Source organism: Ahaetulla prasina, chromosome 4 (assembly GCF_028640845.1).
Source record: "Ahaetulla prasina isolate Xishuangbanna chromosome 4, ASM2864084v1, whole genome shotgun sequence".
Taxonomy (NCBI): Eukaryota; Metazoa; Chordata; class Lepidosauria; order Squamata; family Colubridae; genus Ahaetulla; species Ahaetulla prasina.
The window spans coordinates 5,670,483-5,686,900 of NC_080542.1; the positions used below are offsets into that span (position 1 = coordinate 5,670,483).

Here is a 16,418-nt window from a genome sequence, read left to right on the forward strand (position 1 = left end):
TTTTTAAAGGCTTATCTGCTTTGTTTCAGTTTGCGAAACAACATTGGTTGCAAATACAATAATCCTACATTATGAGCAACCTGGGTCAAATTGTTTGAATATTTATTTCATTTTGGAAGTACACAAAGCATTTTAGCTCAGAGAACATACAATGTAATACATTTTCTTAGCATCATAGTCACAAAGTAAGATTGGAGCTGGACCCACAGGTTACTTAATGGGCTATAATTGACACTTAAAACACCATGTATGATAATGCTACTGCAGAGCTCACTTGCTACGTTTAGCCATTTTCCTCTAAAGACTTTATAGGGATTTGTTTTAAAATCATGTCACATATGCTAAGTGCCCTAAATATACTTTGCCTTGTATAATAATTTTTATTTATTTACTACGATTCATACACCAGTCGGCTTCAAGCAACTGTGAATGTCTTATTTCAAGTCACCAAAAAATTTTTTAAAAGAATTTTAATCAAAACAGGGTCTCCTAATGGCATCACTCAATTACTAATGGATTGCTTTTTAATCAGGTTCAAATATTCAGAAGAGTTATACTGCAGGAAATCTGCACAGAAGAGTCTATCTTGAATCTAACATTAGGATGATGTTTAAGAACACAGCTGCTTTGGTCATCCCCATTATTGCTGATGGATTTGGCTGACGGATGGAAACCTGGGGAAAAGTGCAATTAACTAGTTGTGTGGAACCAGTCTTCCCACTTTAGAACTGCATTAAATTCTGATCACTATTTAGTTTGCTCAGCAAAATTACATTCTAATTTCTGATAACAGCAAGTAATGTATTTCTAACATGCTACACTTTTAGTTTAACAGAAGACATGGGGAATGAGGGAAAAATTGGGACTTTGTTCCTTTGGGTGCTGCCGTTAAGATTTCTAAATCGTAAAGCTGGGACTTAAACAAATTTGTTTTAACACCACAAAAAAAGTCAGTATTATTACATCTTGCTGGCAAGAGTGATGAAAACTAGAGCCGCGGTGGGGGGTAGGAGGAGAGTGATAATTTCACCTGGCTATGGATTACATTCATCATCTTTCACAAAGCTGTGTCATGTAACATATTTATTTATTTATTATTTAGATTTTTATACCGCCCTTCTCCCGAAGGACTCAGGGCAGTATGAAAGGGTGAGAATGAAGAATCCATGCGGGTCTCACTTACCTGTGGGGAAAGGATGGTGTAGAGTGAGGTGTGAATCTCAGCTGAGAATGACAGAAAAGGAAAAGCAATTGGAATGAGTGAAGCTTTTCTTAGTATGAACTATCTGTCTACAAGTCTACGGATTCTCAGTCATCCAGGTCATGGTTGTACCAATGGTGCTTTTTCAGGAGGCAACTGGACTTTCTTGTTTTTTTTTTCTTTTGAAGACGTTTCTCTTCTCATCCAAGAACCTTCATCAGCTCTGACAGGATAGTGGGGAATGGAACCGTGACCTGGATGACTGAGAATCTCTATAGACTTTTAGCTACACAATTTGGGATGAATGTCTTAAGGTGGTGTGGGAATAGGAATGGATTTTCAGAGGGAAAACTGCAGACTACAGGAACCAGAAGCACCACTCAGGTGACCCTGAGGATACAGATAAATCTCCAAGTGGCCTCAACGGCTCTCTAAAAAGGATGCAAATAACCAGCTGTCTTGCAAGGAATATAAATCCTTCCATTCCCCACCGTCCGGTCAGAGCTGAAGAAGCTTCTTGGATGAGAAGCAAAAAGTCTTTAAAAGGAAAAAAAACAAGAAAGTCCAGTTGCGTCCTGAAAAAGCATCTTTGGGACTACCTGCCTGCAATCTAACTTTTACCTGTAGGGGGTGCTGTCTTTCAGCACTGTGGTCAGGAACAGAAGCACCTATTGGATCTGTAAAAATGAAAGCAATAGGAAACAAACTGAACAGGAGGGCAAGTTTTGTGCACGTTAGTGAATTTTGGCATGTGTATGTTACGCTAAGCCTTAATTTGTCTAACCATTCTGGAATATATAATGCCAGGGTTAAAAATTGCACAATATACTTTGAGCAGACTGGTAATGTCAGTGGGGAAAGAAAAGAGGACTTTTCTAGGAAAAAGTGAGGGCGATTAGGATAAAGGTTTAATTTTACTTAAAAGAAAATACAGTATAGCTGATGTGATTATTCTTTGTGTATGGTTCCCCTTCTGTTAACTTTAAACAGTACTATTCAGTGACAACTTGGGTGGGGGGATCATTCAAGCTAAATCCAATGCTTTGTAGCTAGTGGGCCTTAGATGTTATTATTATTTACAAATCATTAGAAGCCAAATTCACGTAAGGAACTAGATCACAACCAAAAGTAGTGTGATACGACACAAAAACTCTACAGAATAAACATATATTCGCCAAAGAGGAACAACTTTCCTCACCGGGAAAGATGCTGAGGTTGAAGTATGGAGTTTCTCGTGGCTGCCCAGGGTTATTAGCACTCTGACTTAGTCTCGCCATCGGAGTTTGAAGACTGAAGACATTGAAACTGGGGGTGTGGGAAGTGGAAGGAGAGGCCCTATGGAGGAAGGAGGGTGGCAGAAGTCCTGATTATTGTGGAAGACAACACTAAATGCTTTTAGACTTACACTGTATAAACTATATGTAAGGAGCACCATTATCAAGGCCCCGCCCCACTTCTCTGACTCACCTGTAGAATAAGCTCTGCATGGAGGCTGAAGACGGAGTGGCTGCCAAATAGAATGTAAAGGTGTTACATCTGGAATGAATGATGGACAGCACATGGAAAGGTGACAGGAAGTTTTAAAGGTAGGCATGTGGGAAAAGAGTATTGTAAGGTGAGGAGGAGATCAAATAGAAATAGAAATTTTCACAAGAAATTCTGTTCCAAATAATAAACTGTGGAACGATGCTTGTCTGTAGAAATGAAATCCTGGAAGAGTCTTGATTTTATTTCCTTTGGTTTTGTTGCCCGGAATCTAAATACGGCAGAAATTTACTTGTTTGTTGACAGTTTACACTTCTTACCATTCGCAGAGACCGCCGGGGTCGTTCTCGTGGTTCTCGTGGTATGCTGAATAAAGGGGGAGAAAAGTTTAAAGGGATTTTCATGTATTTAATCTCATTTGTATAGTGACTCGGAGCAGCGTACAACAAAGCTAAGAACAGTGACTAAATATATAAAACTATTACACAAATATTAAGATATAGATATAGATATAGATATGGCCAGATGGAGGGATGTTAATGGAAAAAAGGTACTGAAAGGGCAACAATTAAAATATTCAGAAACACCTTAGAGGTAAACATCATTCATTGTTCTTTGTTGCAGATAAACCAGTTTGGGGATTTGGGGCTTTTAGGCTTCCCCAATGAAACCTCCTTTTCAACCATATTATTGCTATGGAAAAGCTGCCATGTGCAGCTAAACAGAAGGAAGAGCCCAGAATGTTTTATGTCCGAAAACAGCTTTTATTTTGGGCAGATGGCATCAGTGGAATTTTATTTTCAAAACTACTTCAAATAACTGCACGAAACAAAGCAGTCTTGTCTATCCGTGGTTTCACTTTCCCAGGAAAAGAAAAAGCAACGGCAGAAACTAACCTGCCAGCTTGGTGGATGGCTGACTCTGGAAGAAATGGAATCCATAGAAGATGAGCGGCTGAGAAAAGAGGCACAATACGTCAAGGAGGTGTCACTAGTACAACCTGAAAGCTAAATCTGCAGATCAATGCTCAGTACCTTTATGTGGTCTTTTTAAGTATAATAATCAAATTTTGCTGTAAGGGAGATAGACGGAAGGGACCATAGTCGCAGCAAGGAGATTCAAAGATATGGAAACACTTATTTCACTTAGAATATGCATACCATGGTATATAGGCAGCCACTTGTCTGAAATAGTACAAGGTCTCCTCTTGAGCAGGGGTTTGGACTAGAAGACCACCAAGATTCCTTCCAGCTCTATTCTATTCTGAATTCCAATTTTTCGAAGAAAACACTGTTCCTTCTCTTCAATTCTGAGCAAGTTTCTAAAAACTATGCAATCTTTCAGGATCTGGAGCACATTTAAAAGAGTGGTTGCCATGGGAAACTCAGCTCAAAATATCCTTTGCCAGAAAACCAACTAGCTCTTCGGGATATTTTTCCCATCCAACTGGGACTTTTTGTGTGGACCCCAGATACTTGGGTCCACACCCAAGTAGAATGGAGCATATTTTTGCTGGCTTATTTCCATATTTGACAGTTTTTACAAAAAAGAAAAAACTAACAACCTGTCCAAGGAGTTTTTAATAGAAACTATTAACAGTGTGAATCACCCCTAACTGGAAAAAACAAACAAACATTTACCTGACCACCTCACTGGAGCGCTGGAAAATTGGTTGTGGTGTAACTGCAAAGTATGAGATAGTTATTATGTAGTCATGGTTAACTCTGCTAGACATAATGTTGGCCTGAGATAACAAGAAACCTGATACTTGGATATATCCGTCCATATCTTACATTGTCCTCAGAGATCCAAGCAAACATCCATGTAGTTCCATCCACGCATGTATCTACGCACACACAAAATATTACCCTGGACCAAGAGAAGTGATTCAGGATCCTTAGCTCTCTCTTACCTGTCTGTGACGGAGGAGTGATGGCAATCGGCCTTGGGGTGCCATTTCTGCATCAAATGGAAATTAGTTTGATCAGTTAGGATAAATCCTCCCCACCCACCCCTCAACACTGGGGTTTTTCTTCGCCGTGTGTTTTCAGTGCTGGCCTATGATGGTTCAAAACCCAGGTCCCTCATTTTGCCACGGAGATCTCTTACAGTACTGCCTCTATTTCATGGGCTGCTGATCCTGATTGAATGTTTCCAAAGGACAGAACAGACCTACTGACCTGCTACCCTGGTGCTGCCTGGGAAAAGCCTGTTGAGAGACGAAGGGAAGGTTTGGGGGACAACAGTTGGGCCCCTAACATCGAAGAGGTTTGATTTACTCTCTCCTCAAAAAATAAAGCAGAAGAATGCGTCCAGAAATATTTCATTAGAAGAGTCCTCCACTCCTCCACTTGCAACAAAATACCTTATTCCATCAGACTTGAAATTTTGGGCTTAGAAAATTTAGAACTATGCCGCCTTTGGTATGACCTAAGCATAGTTCATAAAATCATCTGCTACAATGTCCTACCTGTCAATGACTACTTCAGCTTCAACCACAAGAATACACAAGCACACAACAGAACCACTTAAACTGAACCACTCCAAATTTGATTGCAGAAAATACAACTTCAGTAACAGAGTGATCAATGCCTGGAATGCACTACCTGACTCTGGTTTCTTCCCCAAACCCCCAAAACTTTAAGCTTAAACTGTCTACTGTTAACCTCACTCCAATCCTAAGAGGTCTGTAAAGGGCATGCATAAGAGCACTGGTGTGTCTACCGTCCCTGTCCTAATGTTCCCTTTAATTGTATTTATTTTACGTATTCAGTTCATGCTTATACTTATATACATTATCTAATACCTACTCGACAAATAAATAAAATAAAAATAAATTTTTAAAAAAAGAGCAGTAGTCATTGCTGCCAGCAGAGGGTGACAAGAAACCAAATAAGGGAAAATATAATTGTTTCCACCAAACTTCTTACCTTCAGGTTAAAGTACTTCTTCTTCAGTTCCCTATTTTCCTTCTGTACAGCCTCTAGTTCTCTACATATGGAAGTGGCAGGCAGGAGAAACAGAAAGCGGGTAATAATAATATGCCTTGATGCTTTAGAGCCCACTAGAGAACACTTCAGCAGCGATGAGAATAAAGGCAGGAGGGCTGCCTCTGGGGCCATGCAAGCTATTAGTTTTACTTCACAAATTATCAACATGTTTTAACATTTAATGGCTGATATCAGAAGGGAGCAGTAGCCTGGAGCCTTCTTTAGAAAATAATATAAATCCTATTTGCTTGCCCCAGTTTTTATCACCCATCAAAAATAAAACAAGTGTTTCTTTTTTTCCACCAATTAGGACAACTGAAGGATATTTCCAACTTACTCAATAACTTTCTTTTGGTGAAGAGAGGAGAGGAAAGAATGGCTTTCTGGATATATGAACTGGGAAAAAATGCTTTAAGCATTTTAATTATACAGCTCAGAGGAGGGGGTTGAGTTAAGAAGGCACAATGGACCTTTGATCAACCAGTAATGTTCTTAACTGAGTGACACTATGAAAACTAGATCTTGTAAAGTTAATCATATTAACTTTACTAATCCCTACAGATAAAACTAACAGGCTGTATTCATAGAGTAGGCCAAGCAGGTAAACAAAAGACCTAGCAACTGCATTTTCACAACCCCTTAACCTTATTTTGAATCTTAGTTAGGTTCTCTTTGTGGCTTAGGGTGCTGTATGAAGCAGCTTATTTGGTGCTTTAGCATGTTCAGTGTATTATATGTCCCCCCTCAGATAATAGGATAATTTAATATACTGTGTTGTGCAGACACATTTATACTGTTTTCCACTCTTATATGAACACAACCTGCATATCTCACTTTTCCTGGATAGTTAGTTTGTGGAGAGCTTGCTGGAGGGCTCCTTCGGCTTTTGTAGCATTATTTTTGTAGAAAGAGACCAGCAGGTCCATCTGGCTCTTCTGGAATGTCCATACCTAGAAAGAAGACCAGAAGGCACGAGTAGAAGTGGATTTCAAGGAAATTCAGCGTCTGGTCTCATGACTAACTCATTTAGGGATATAAGAAGCAGCATGTGTGGAACCTTTTAAGTCCAGGTACCTCACTCAGAGCAGAAGACATCTCCTGTATATGGATTCTACACGACCAATCCCTACAAATCACAGTAGGCTTGCGATAGGAAATCTTTGGCATTCTGAATATTATTCAGATCTTTTTTTCCCATAGTTTTATTAATTTATAATATGACGTACGAAAAGAATACAAAAGCAGATATTAGGTAAATTAGAAAAGGAAAAAGGGAAGTGGCTAGTGGGGGAAAAGCAAGGGAAACAGAAAAAAAAAGGCGTTGACTTCCAACTCCTTTGGTGCAGTAAAATAAGGCATTAATATTATTCAAATCTAACTCCCATATGTTTCAACTAGGATGGTCAGCAGTGATTGATGGGAAGATTGGTCCAATGACATCTTAACATAACATAACATAACATAACATCAGAGTTGGAAGGGACCTTGGAGGCCTTCTAGTCCAACCCCCTGCCCAGGCCAGAAACCTTGGACCAATCAAGTCCAATGATGGACTAACCAAAACAAATTTCTTATGTGTCCAATCACACTTGGCCAATAACAAATTCTATTCTATTCTATTCTATTCTATTCTATTCTATTCTATTCTATTCTATTCTATTCTTTCCTAGATTGGAAGTCTCTGCTCAGTCTCTGCTCAGTCACTCATGCCTTGATCACCTCTCTTTTAGATTGCCACAATGTTGCTAAGAGTTGACAATCATTTGATGACACATAATTATTTTGCTGTATTTAAAGCTACTCTTCCAGATAGATAGATAGATAGAATTTTTTATTGGCCAAGTGTGATTGGACACACAAGGAATTTGTCTTGGTGCATCTGCTCTCAGTGTACATAAAAGAAAAGATATGTTAATCAAGAATCATAAGGTACAACACTTAATGGTAATCATAGGGTACAAATAAGCATTTAGGAAACTATCAATATAAATCGTAAGAATACAAGCAACAAAGTTACAGTCATAAAGTCATAAGTAGAAGGAGATGGGTGATGGGAACGATGAGATGATTAATAGTAGTGCATATTTAGTAAATAGTTTGAGTGTTGAGGGAATTAGTTGTTTAGCAGAGTGATGGCATTCAGGAAAAAACTGTCCTTGTGTCTAGTTGTTCTGATGTGCAATGCCCAAAGCGTCGTTTTGAGGGTAGAAGTTGAAACAATTTATGTCCAGGATGCGAGGGGTCAGTAAATATTTTCAGAGCCCTCTTTTTGACTCATGCAGAATACAGGTCCTCAATGGAAGGCAGGTTGGTAGCCACTGTTTTTTCTGTTTTAATTATCCTCTGAAGCCTGGGTCTGTCTTTTTGGATTGCAGAACCAAACCAGATAGTTGTAGAGGTGCAGATGACAGACTCAATAATTATGATTACAACTCAGTTTGTAATCTATAGGGCTTGAGGTCTTGTTGTCTATAGGATCACCTTCTCTGAGTGGCTTATGCCTACTCAATAAGATCACAGACTCTTTCTGAATGTTTTATGAGAAGAAGGACTAGGGGAGACATGATAGCAGTGTTCCAATATCTCAAGGGTTGCCACAAAGAAGAGGGAGTCAAACTATTCTCCAAAGCACCTGAGGGGCAGGACAAGAAGCAATGAGTGGAAACTAATCAAGGAGAGAAGCAACTTAGAACTAAGGAGAAATTTCCTGACAGTGAGAACAATCATTAAGTGGAACAACTTGCCTGCAGAAGTTGTGAATGCTCCAACACTGGAAATTTTTAAGAAAATGTTGGATAACCATTTGTCTGAAATGGTGTAGGGTTTCCTGCCTGGGCAGGGGGTTGGACTAGAAGACCTCCAAGGTTCCTTCCAACTCTGTTATTATGAATCCCATTTCTTAAGGCACATCATTTTCAGGGACCTAGCTGACCTCCTTCTCTGGAGCACCATTTCTCCTGAGATCAAATTGTTTCCCACCCTTTTTTGGTGTGTGTGTGTGCGTGGAGCCCTTGGAAATAAAATTGTAATAATAGTCACTGTCCTGATATGGATTGTGCTCCTTAGGGTACTGATGGTTTGTTTTGCTATTTATTTTATTACTGATCTTTATTGTGTGTCCTTTGTTTTATAAGACGTCCAGTGCCTCACCTGAATTACAACTGGCAAAGAAATGGCAGTAATGGCACAGTGCCTATCTAGAGGGTTGACTATCTGGGCCTTAATGAAATGGTGAATGGAGAAGGGAAAGGAAGGAAAGGGTAGGCAAAGGACAAGGGCCAAAGTCCAAAGGGTTGACTTTATTTGGCCAAGTGTGATTAGACACACAAGGAATTTGTTTCCAGTGGAGAGGGAGGTTATTCTCCAAAAATCACAAGACTTGGCTTTTCCCAAAAGTGCTGGGAGAAAGTGAGGTGGGCGAGAGGATTTAACAATGGCCTGCATGTAGAACCTTAATTTTGGTGCCAGATTTCTTAATGTTCACGGTTTATATGTATAATGTTGTCTTGTATTAGGGATGTTGTTTTAATTGCTAATTGGGAGTCGCCCAGAGTTTGATGTAAGTTGGGTGGCTGTATAAATATTTTCAATTAAATAATGACCATAGATTCTCCAGCCCTGGAACCGTCTAGTAGCTGAGTGGAAGGACAAATGGTCCATCCAGTCAGGGGTGTGATCTGTGTTCTTTGTTTGCAAGGCATATAATATATAGAGCAAACAGTTCAGACTTTGTGTACTTAAAGCTGTAAATGAACAAGGTGATATGAATATTATCCACAAGGTGAGTTGAATGATAGCAAGGAATCTTACAACACCTTAAAGTCTAACCAATTTATTACAGTATAAATTGTTTTAGATTACATTTCCTGGCTTTCCTTCTTGGTTACCCCCAGAACTGTTTTTTAAACCATGAGAATTTAAGAATTAACTTTTAGAATTAAAGAGGACCTCTAGGGGGGAAAAAACCCAGTGCTGTACAGAACTGCCTGTTTGAATATCTGGCATGTGCTTCCTTTTTGCTTGATGGTTTATGTTAAGCAACTGCATGTCTGATTTATAAGGAAAATTTTTTATCAGAAATAAGTATTGTGAAACTAGTTACACCCTAATTAGTGCTTTGGGAAAATGTGTCATAACCCTCAAACCTCTTAAACATGGGTGCCTGTTATACAAATATAACAACTCTCTAGAAATTGGAATAATGGGCATGCAAACTATTCTTAGGTTGAGAAAGAGATAAGAAATAACTACCAGAGAACAATGGAAAGGCAGGCCATTAAAATATCTGTCCATCAGGATTTCTTAATCTTTACTTGAGACTAAAAAAAACCCCTTCTCTCACTTTTTTCCAACTTTTGGAATCTCCTTCCATATAGGTTGGTACTCACTTGTGTCTTATATTGCAGGGTTTTTTTTAAACAGCAGGGGGAGCCATTTATTTTTCCCAGGCCTTTAATAGTTTAAAAAGTAAGAGAAAATGCAGTGGCTGTTTTATCACTGTTGTAATTAATTATATATAATACTTCCATTCTTTTATCTTTTGTAAACTGTACTAGGAAATTTCTATTTTAAAATGTGATGCATACTAAGCATTCATGCGAATGGATGAAAATAAGGTGATGTTTTCTAAACCAGTATCTGCACGTGTGTGTGTGTGTGTGTGTCTGTGTGTCTGTGTCTGTGTGTGTGTCTGTGTCTGTGTCTGCATCATTCTCAGGCCTGAACTTTTGATGTTTCTTCATTACACGGAAATTACATGGATTGCTGTTCTCAACCATTGACCCCCTGGAGGCCAAATTTCCCTTATGAAAATCAAGATTGTACAGTATCTTTCAGTCTAGCACAAACAAACATAGAAAAGAGAGCCTTTTGTCACTGGCTCAGTAAGGATGATTTGTCATTTATCCAAGGATTTTAGAACTGCAGGATACTGAACTATCTTTTACCAGAGGCTCCTGTGCGGAATATTGAACACAAGGTAACAGTTTTGCCCATTTTCTGGATCTAACGAAGAGTAGTTGCAAACTTTGTTAGGTTCAATTAAGTGATATAATTGTAAGAAAATAAAAACAATTGTTGAATGGATGTCGAATAAAATACAGATCTATTCCATCTTTAAAGGTTCCTCCTTCCCCTTCTCTTCATCTGAGCACTAGGCTATCTGGTTTAAGAGATGGGATTAGGAGGAGGATTATCGTGGTGGATTTTACTGTGCTGCCGATTCTGCTGAAACCTCTTCTGTTGATTAACTAGCCTGTCACAATATCTATCTGGCTCTTTTATCTAGATTTATTATGGTGATTAATTAGCTTACTTGGCAAACTTGGGATCACTATTACTACAGAATTAACCTTTCCCCAGATTGGTTATTAACCAGTCCTCTAGCGGACCTTGGATCATTCTTCCATGGTGTAACAGCTACCTATTAAAAATGGAATAAAGCATACATTAATTTTAGGGAACATGTTTGACTAGGGAAGTAGTTCATTCATGTTTTCTACACTTTAAGTGGGTCAGAATAACTTCAGTATTACATATCTGTTTTAATCACTGTCCCTCTTTTTCGCAGCTAAAATCTATGAGAATATAACCCCAAATGGTTTCTTACCTGAGAGATATGAGCAATATAGTTGAGCGCTGTTTCAACAGGGTTTTTGAAAAACTTCTTTTCTTCTTGTTTCATCTGAATGCCAGAAAAGCAGACAAAGGGTAGCTAAGAGTTAAATTCTTTATAATCTAAAAGGTGAAACACATTGAATTTTTCAGACTTTATTTAATTGGTTGTACCATCTTTCTAATATCATTTCAATTGAAATATGTCTATCCAGCTACTCCGAATCATTCTGAATTCTTGTGCATATGATTTTGATTTTTTAAAATACAGTTTTTATTTATGTCATTATATTTTCTCCTGCCTTTCTTCCAAGGAGCAGAAGATAGTATAGTATGAAGATTACCACTTTGGGGTATTGAAAAACAGCAGGAAAAATATTCTGAAATAATTAATTTTTTAAAAATCATTTTTCTTCTCTCACCTAACTTTATAGAAGCCTTTTTAAATAAGTTATAGTGACTGATTCCATGTAATTCAGTACAAAGCATTGATGGGCAGTATTTGAATACTTTTCTCCATAATATAATTGGGATACATAATGACGTCCTGATTGCAGGTAGCTTAAATTATTTTTTCTAATTAAAAGTACATAATAAATCATTCTCAAGTTTTCAGGAAATGTGTTTTGTTTGGCTTTTTATAAATTAATATTTATCCACTTTCTACTAATGTCAGGGCCTTATTAAACTCATTGTTTAACACTCAGGTTGTTGTTTTTTTAAATCCTGCTCACTATTTGGTTTTCTTGCTTCTTATAATTTAAATATTTGACATATTCATCCAATAGGTTGGGATACAAAGTCTGAGTTCAGAGATACCAAAAAGAAAGAAAAAAGACTCTTTCTTATAGAAACCAGAACTTACATTATCTTTTAGAGACAAATATTTGCAGCTTGTTCCACAAGAAGGGCATTTATCTAACAAGATCAAAAACGTAAAATGTTAATACGATATTGAAATGTTTCATACTTAATAATGTCTGAAATTGAAAAATGGATGACTTTTCTAAAATTAGCGAGCCAATTTTTGTTTATATTCTCTTTAAAAGGATTTTGGCTGATCTCTATATGTGAAGGACGTTTGGGGCTGGATGGCACTTTGATAGAAAATCATCAGAAATCTCAAGAGTTGTAGATCAATCTAGAATGTGGCAAAAATACCTGTACTGTTATCGAGGAAATGACACAGAAGTGTCCAAGAGGTCATCAGAAGTCAGGCACATTTGAAGGAGATGTCATTTTATTTCTTTGACTTTTACTCCTTTTGTGCTGGGTGGCACATACACACAAGAGCCTCTATAGAAAAATCCACTTCATACTTACCTGTACCAGCACATTTTTGGCAAAATATGTGTCCACAGCTAGTAACTGAAAAGTCAGATTTCTCTTGGATGAAGCACTGATTGCAATGAAACCAATCCATGCTGCAGGGCAGAAAGGCAAGATAGATTTTTCTCAGCTTCTGTTGTGAATAAGTAAAGATGCGTCACATTGTTTTCCAGAAAGAATTGTAATTAAATTTGAATTTTTATGGGAAACAAAAAAAAAATTAACTCATGATATATGGTTCTGAGGATTAGAATAAAAATAAAAGGTTATAAAGAAGATTTCACAAATGCTGTAGCCACAGAACGAAAAGCTATTTTATATTTATAACTGCAGTAAAAGAAAATTGAAACTGACTTTTTTATTTCTGTGTTATGGTGTTTGCTCTTCTTCTTTCTTCATTCTAAACACTGGTTGTTGGTTCTTATTCTATATTTAAAATTTTAGTGTCATAAAAAGAATTGGATGGATAGAAAAGTAGAATTGGAAAGGTGATACAGATTAAAATAAGCAAATGGATTCTAAAAGTAGAGGGAGAGAGAAGTAGAGGAAAAAAAACCCAGGCATTTAGACAAGCCTGGATGGATATATTGGATTGGAAACAAAGGTGAAACATTTCTCCAGTAAGGGAGAAAATATAAGCAACTGAAGGATATTGCGTTAGTGTTACTAAATTGATAAAATTTTGATTATGTTAGTTTCTTTACCCTTTCTTTACCCACATTATCCTTTCTTTAACAGATGGTGAGGAAGGCAGAAAGTAGCACATCATCATCAACTGAGTATTACTGTAAGGTCTGGTCTTATATGGACTGAAAAAGGATGATCACAACTATATCAGGTCAATAGATCCAGTGGATGGATGGAAACTATTCAAGGAGAGAAGCAACCTGGAATTAAAGAGAAATTTCCTAACAGTGAGAACAATTAACCAGTGGAACAACTTGCCTCAAGAAGCTGTGGGTGCTTCATGACTGGAAGTTTTTTAAGACGAGACTGGACATGGTATAGGTTTTCCTGCTTGAGCAGGAGGTTGGATTAAATGACCTCAAAGGTCCCTTCCAGATCTATTCTGATTGACTAGGGGTGTCAAACTCAATTTCACTGAGGGCTGCATCAGGGTTGTGTTTGACCTCGGTGAGTGTGTGTGTGTGTGTGTGTGTGTGGGCCAGGAGAGGCATGGCCACCTCGACATCACACATTTTGGGGGCACCTCTGTTGGCTTGGGCGGGGCTGGAGGGATTCTCCTGCAGCCCTCTGCCAGCAAAAACAGTTTGGGATGGTCACATGTGGGAGGCAGTCTTGCTCCATTTCTTGGCATGGATCCATAGCAGGGAGGGAAGAGAATAGAGGTACAGATGTTAATATGAATTGCCATATATCAAAACTATGGCATCATATTAATGGCTTCATAACACCAACATGTCCTAGGCAGCAGAATGTGTCACTGTTATCATGAAATCCTGTTTACTTCCCCAATCCTGTTTCTTCTAGTGACCCTGGATTTCTCCCAGTTGTTGTTGTTGTTGTTGTTGTTGTTGTTGTTGTTGTTGTTGTTATTGTTGTTATTATTATTATATTTACACAAAATGACATTATACACAGCAAACGAGATAACTATGCTGGATTTTTTTTGTTTTTTGTTTGTTTTTATTTGCATTTATATCCCACCCTCCTCCGAAGACTCAGGGCGGCTTACACTATGTTAGCAATAGTCTTCATCTTATTTGTATATTTATATACAAAGTCAACTTATTCCCCCCAACAATCTGGGTCCTCATTTTACCTACCTTATAAAGGACGGAAGGCTGAGTCAACCTTGGGCCTGGTGGGACTAGAACCTGCAGTAATTGCAAGCAGCTGCTGTTAATAACAGATTGCATTAGTCTGTTGAGCCACCAGACTCAACAGACTAATAACGAAAGTTATTATCATTATTTACACAAAATGACAATATATACAGCATCATCATCATTATTATTATTATTTGCTTGCTGGTATATAATCTCTGAATCTAATCCTTTGGCTACGGTGATTAGGGATTAGGAGAACTGAAATCCAGTTTATCTGGAAATCAGGCTGGGGAAAAAAAACTGTTGTCTTTAAATCTGCTTGCCAACTGCAGTGAAGCAATGCTTTTTAAAGACTTTTAAGGAATTAATTAGGGGATTTGTTATGGGGTCTCAACTGGAGAGGCAGGTATTTGCAACCGGGGCATGGTGAATCCAGGGTTTGTGCTGCTCGATGCAAGGACACTGATTCAAGATTAGGGCAGGGGACTAGGGGGGAGTTGAGGTTCTTTAATGTAAAAATTATGAAAACTGCAGCTCAAATCTTTCTTCACTATCATGACATTCCCACTATTGTTAAAAGTATGATAAATTGCAACCCAATCAATGGGGATAGATACCATTTATATGTGATTTAATCATGGATTAAAGCAGTAGGTCAAGGATTTATTCATCGATCTTGTGACTCCAGGATGACTTTTCAAATCTGATCTGAGGGCAGAAGCAGCGTGAAAATAATGAGGATTTATAAGGGTTTCACTTATGGCTACTAGATTAATACTTTGAGCCAAGGGGGGGTGGGTTGATCTCTGAACAAGGGGATGAGCATCCATTTAAGATCAGATTTGACATTGAAAGGAAAATTTCTATAGATCCAAGATACTAATAAAGATGAATCTTCTCCAAACAAGTTTCTGAATAGTTATTGCCATCTTCTAAATTATTTTTTAAGTTTAGTTTACTTTATGGTCATTGCACATGGTATGCGCCCAACGAAATTAAATGCCGTCTTCAGTGTACATTATAACTAATAAAAATAAAACCACAAAACGTACATCCTTTACATTCTATATAATTGAAATTGAAAACCCGGTATTGCACTACACCGTAGAATTCAATAGGGTTTTCTTTGAACTATTCAATTTAATTATTATATTGTTTGGTTTTGGTGCGATTCTATTTTTTTTTTAAACGCTTTTGTTATAATTTTTCCTTCTATGGCTGTCGCTGGTAAAAAGCAGCTGCATTGCTTTAGAATTATTTACGTTTTTTTAAAGGGATGCCTTAACCATGATGGTTATTTTAATTGCTTATTTGATGAGCCTGTATTGATCCGGCAGTATATATATATATAAGGAGGAGGGAGGGAAGAGAAAAAGGGAGGGAGGGAGGGAGGGAGGGAGGGAGGGAGGAAGGAAGGAAGGAAGGAAGGAAGGAAGGAAGGAAGGTAGGTAGGTAGGTAGGTAGGTAGGTAGGTAGGTAGGTAGGTAGGTAGGTAGGTAGGTAGGTAGATAGATAGATAGATAGATAGATAGGTAGGTAGGTAGATAGATAGGTGTAAGAAGGAAAGGAAAATAGAAAAGGGAAGGAATTAAGAGAGAAAAGAGGAAAAAAGGGAAAGGGAATTAAGAAAGTACTGAGGAAAATTTAGAAAATAAAGAAGGCTCCTAGTTATTCACTTTGTTCATCAAAACCTCAAATCCCCGCAGTGATTCACTCCACCCCAGATGGAAACCATGATTCTAACAAGGTTATAACCAAGTTTAATGGCTTTTCCCCCCATTCCCTTTGGAAATTCCCCGCCTTGGCCAGCCTATAAATGTGGTTCATCCACCTCAGCCACCATCGAAACTAAGGTTAATTCTGAGGGGAAACCTCACCCTTCCAAATCAATAAACCCTATTTCCCTTGCTTGGACTACAGCCACCATCCTCCTCAGCGTGGCCCTCAGGATGATGGGAACTAAACTCCCAACTCATTCTGAGGTGGCGGGGGGGGGGGGAGGAGAAAGAC

At 38.1% G+C, this 16,418-nt stretch overlaps 1 protein-coding gene across 1 annotated transcript; it reads right to left on the bottom strand.

Annotated features, from left to right (window-relative positions):
- Positions 1 to 73: 73 nt before the first annotated feature.
- On the bottom strand, positions 74 to 12,712 carry RNF212B (ring finger protein 212B). Its single transcript, XM_058183065.1, has 15 exons — positions 12,613 to 12,712; positions 12,155 to 12,207; positions 11,285 to 11,359; positions 6,511 to 6,626; positions 5,617 to 5,677; positions 4,867 to 4,895; positions 4,599 to 4,645; positions 4,327 to 4,369; positions 3,583 to 3,640; positions 3,007 to 3,052; positions 2,669 to 2,708; positions 2,388 to 2,536; positions 1,823 to 1,869; positions 1,184 to 1,224; positions 74 to 674 (listed from the first exon to the last, which is right to left on the bottom strand). The coding sequence occupies exons 1-15, from the start codon at positions 12,710 to 12,712 to the stop codon at positions 641 to 643; spliced, it is 939 nt and encodes a 312-aa protein (XP_058039048.1). The 3' UTR covers positions 74 to 640.
- Positions 12,713 to 16,418: the final 3,706 nt, after the last annotated feature.

Excerpts from the sequence above, each read along its gene's own strand:
- RNF212B (XM_058183065.1), bottom strand. The coding sequence starts at position 12,712 with ATGGATTGGTTTCATTGCAATCAGTGCTTCATCCAAGAGAAATCTGAC. Across the intron at positions 11,360-12,154 it reads ATTTGTCTCTAAAAGATAAT|ATGAAACAAGAAGAAAAGAA; the intron begins GTAAGTTCTGGT and ends TCTGGCATTCAG. Across the intron at positions 2,537-2,668 it reads ATGCAGAGCTTATTCTACAG|GGCCTCTCCTTCCACTTCCC; the intron begins GTGAGTCAGAGA and ends CTTCCTCCATAG.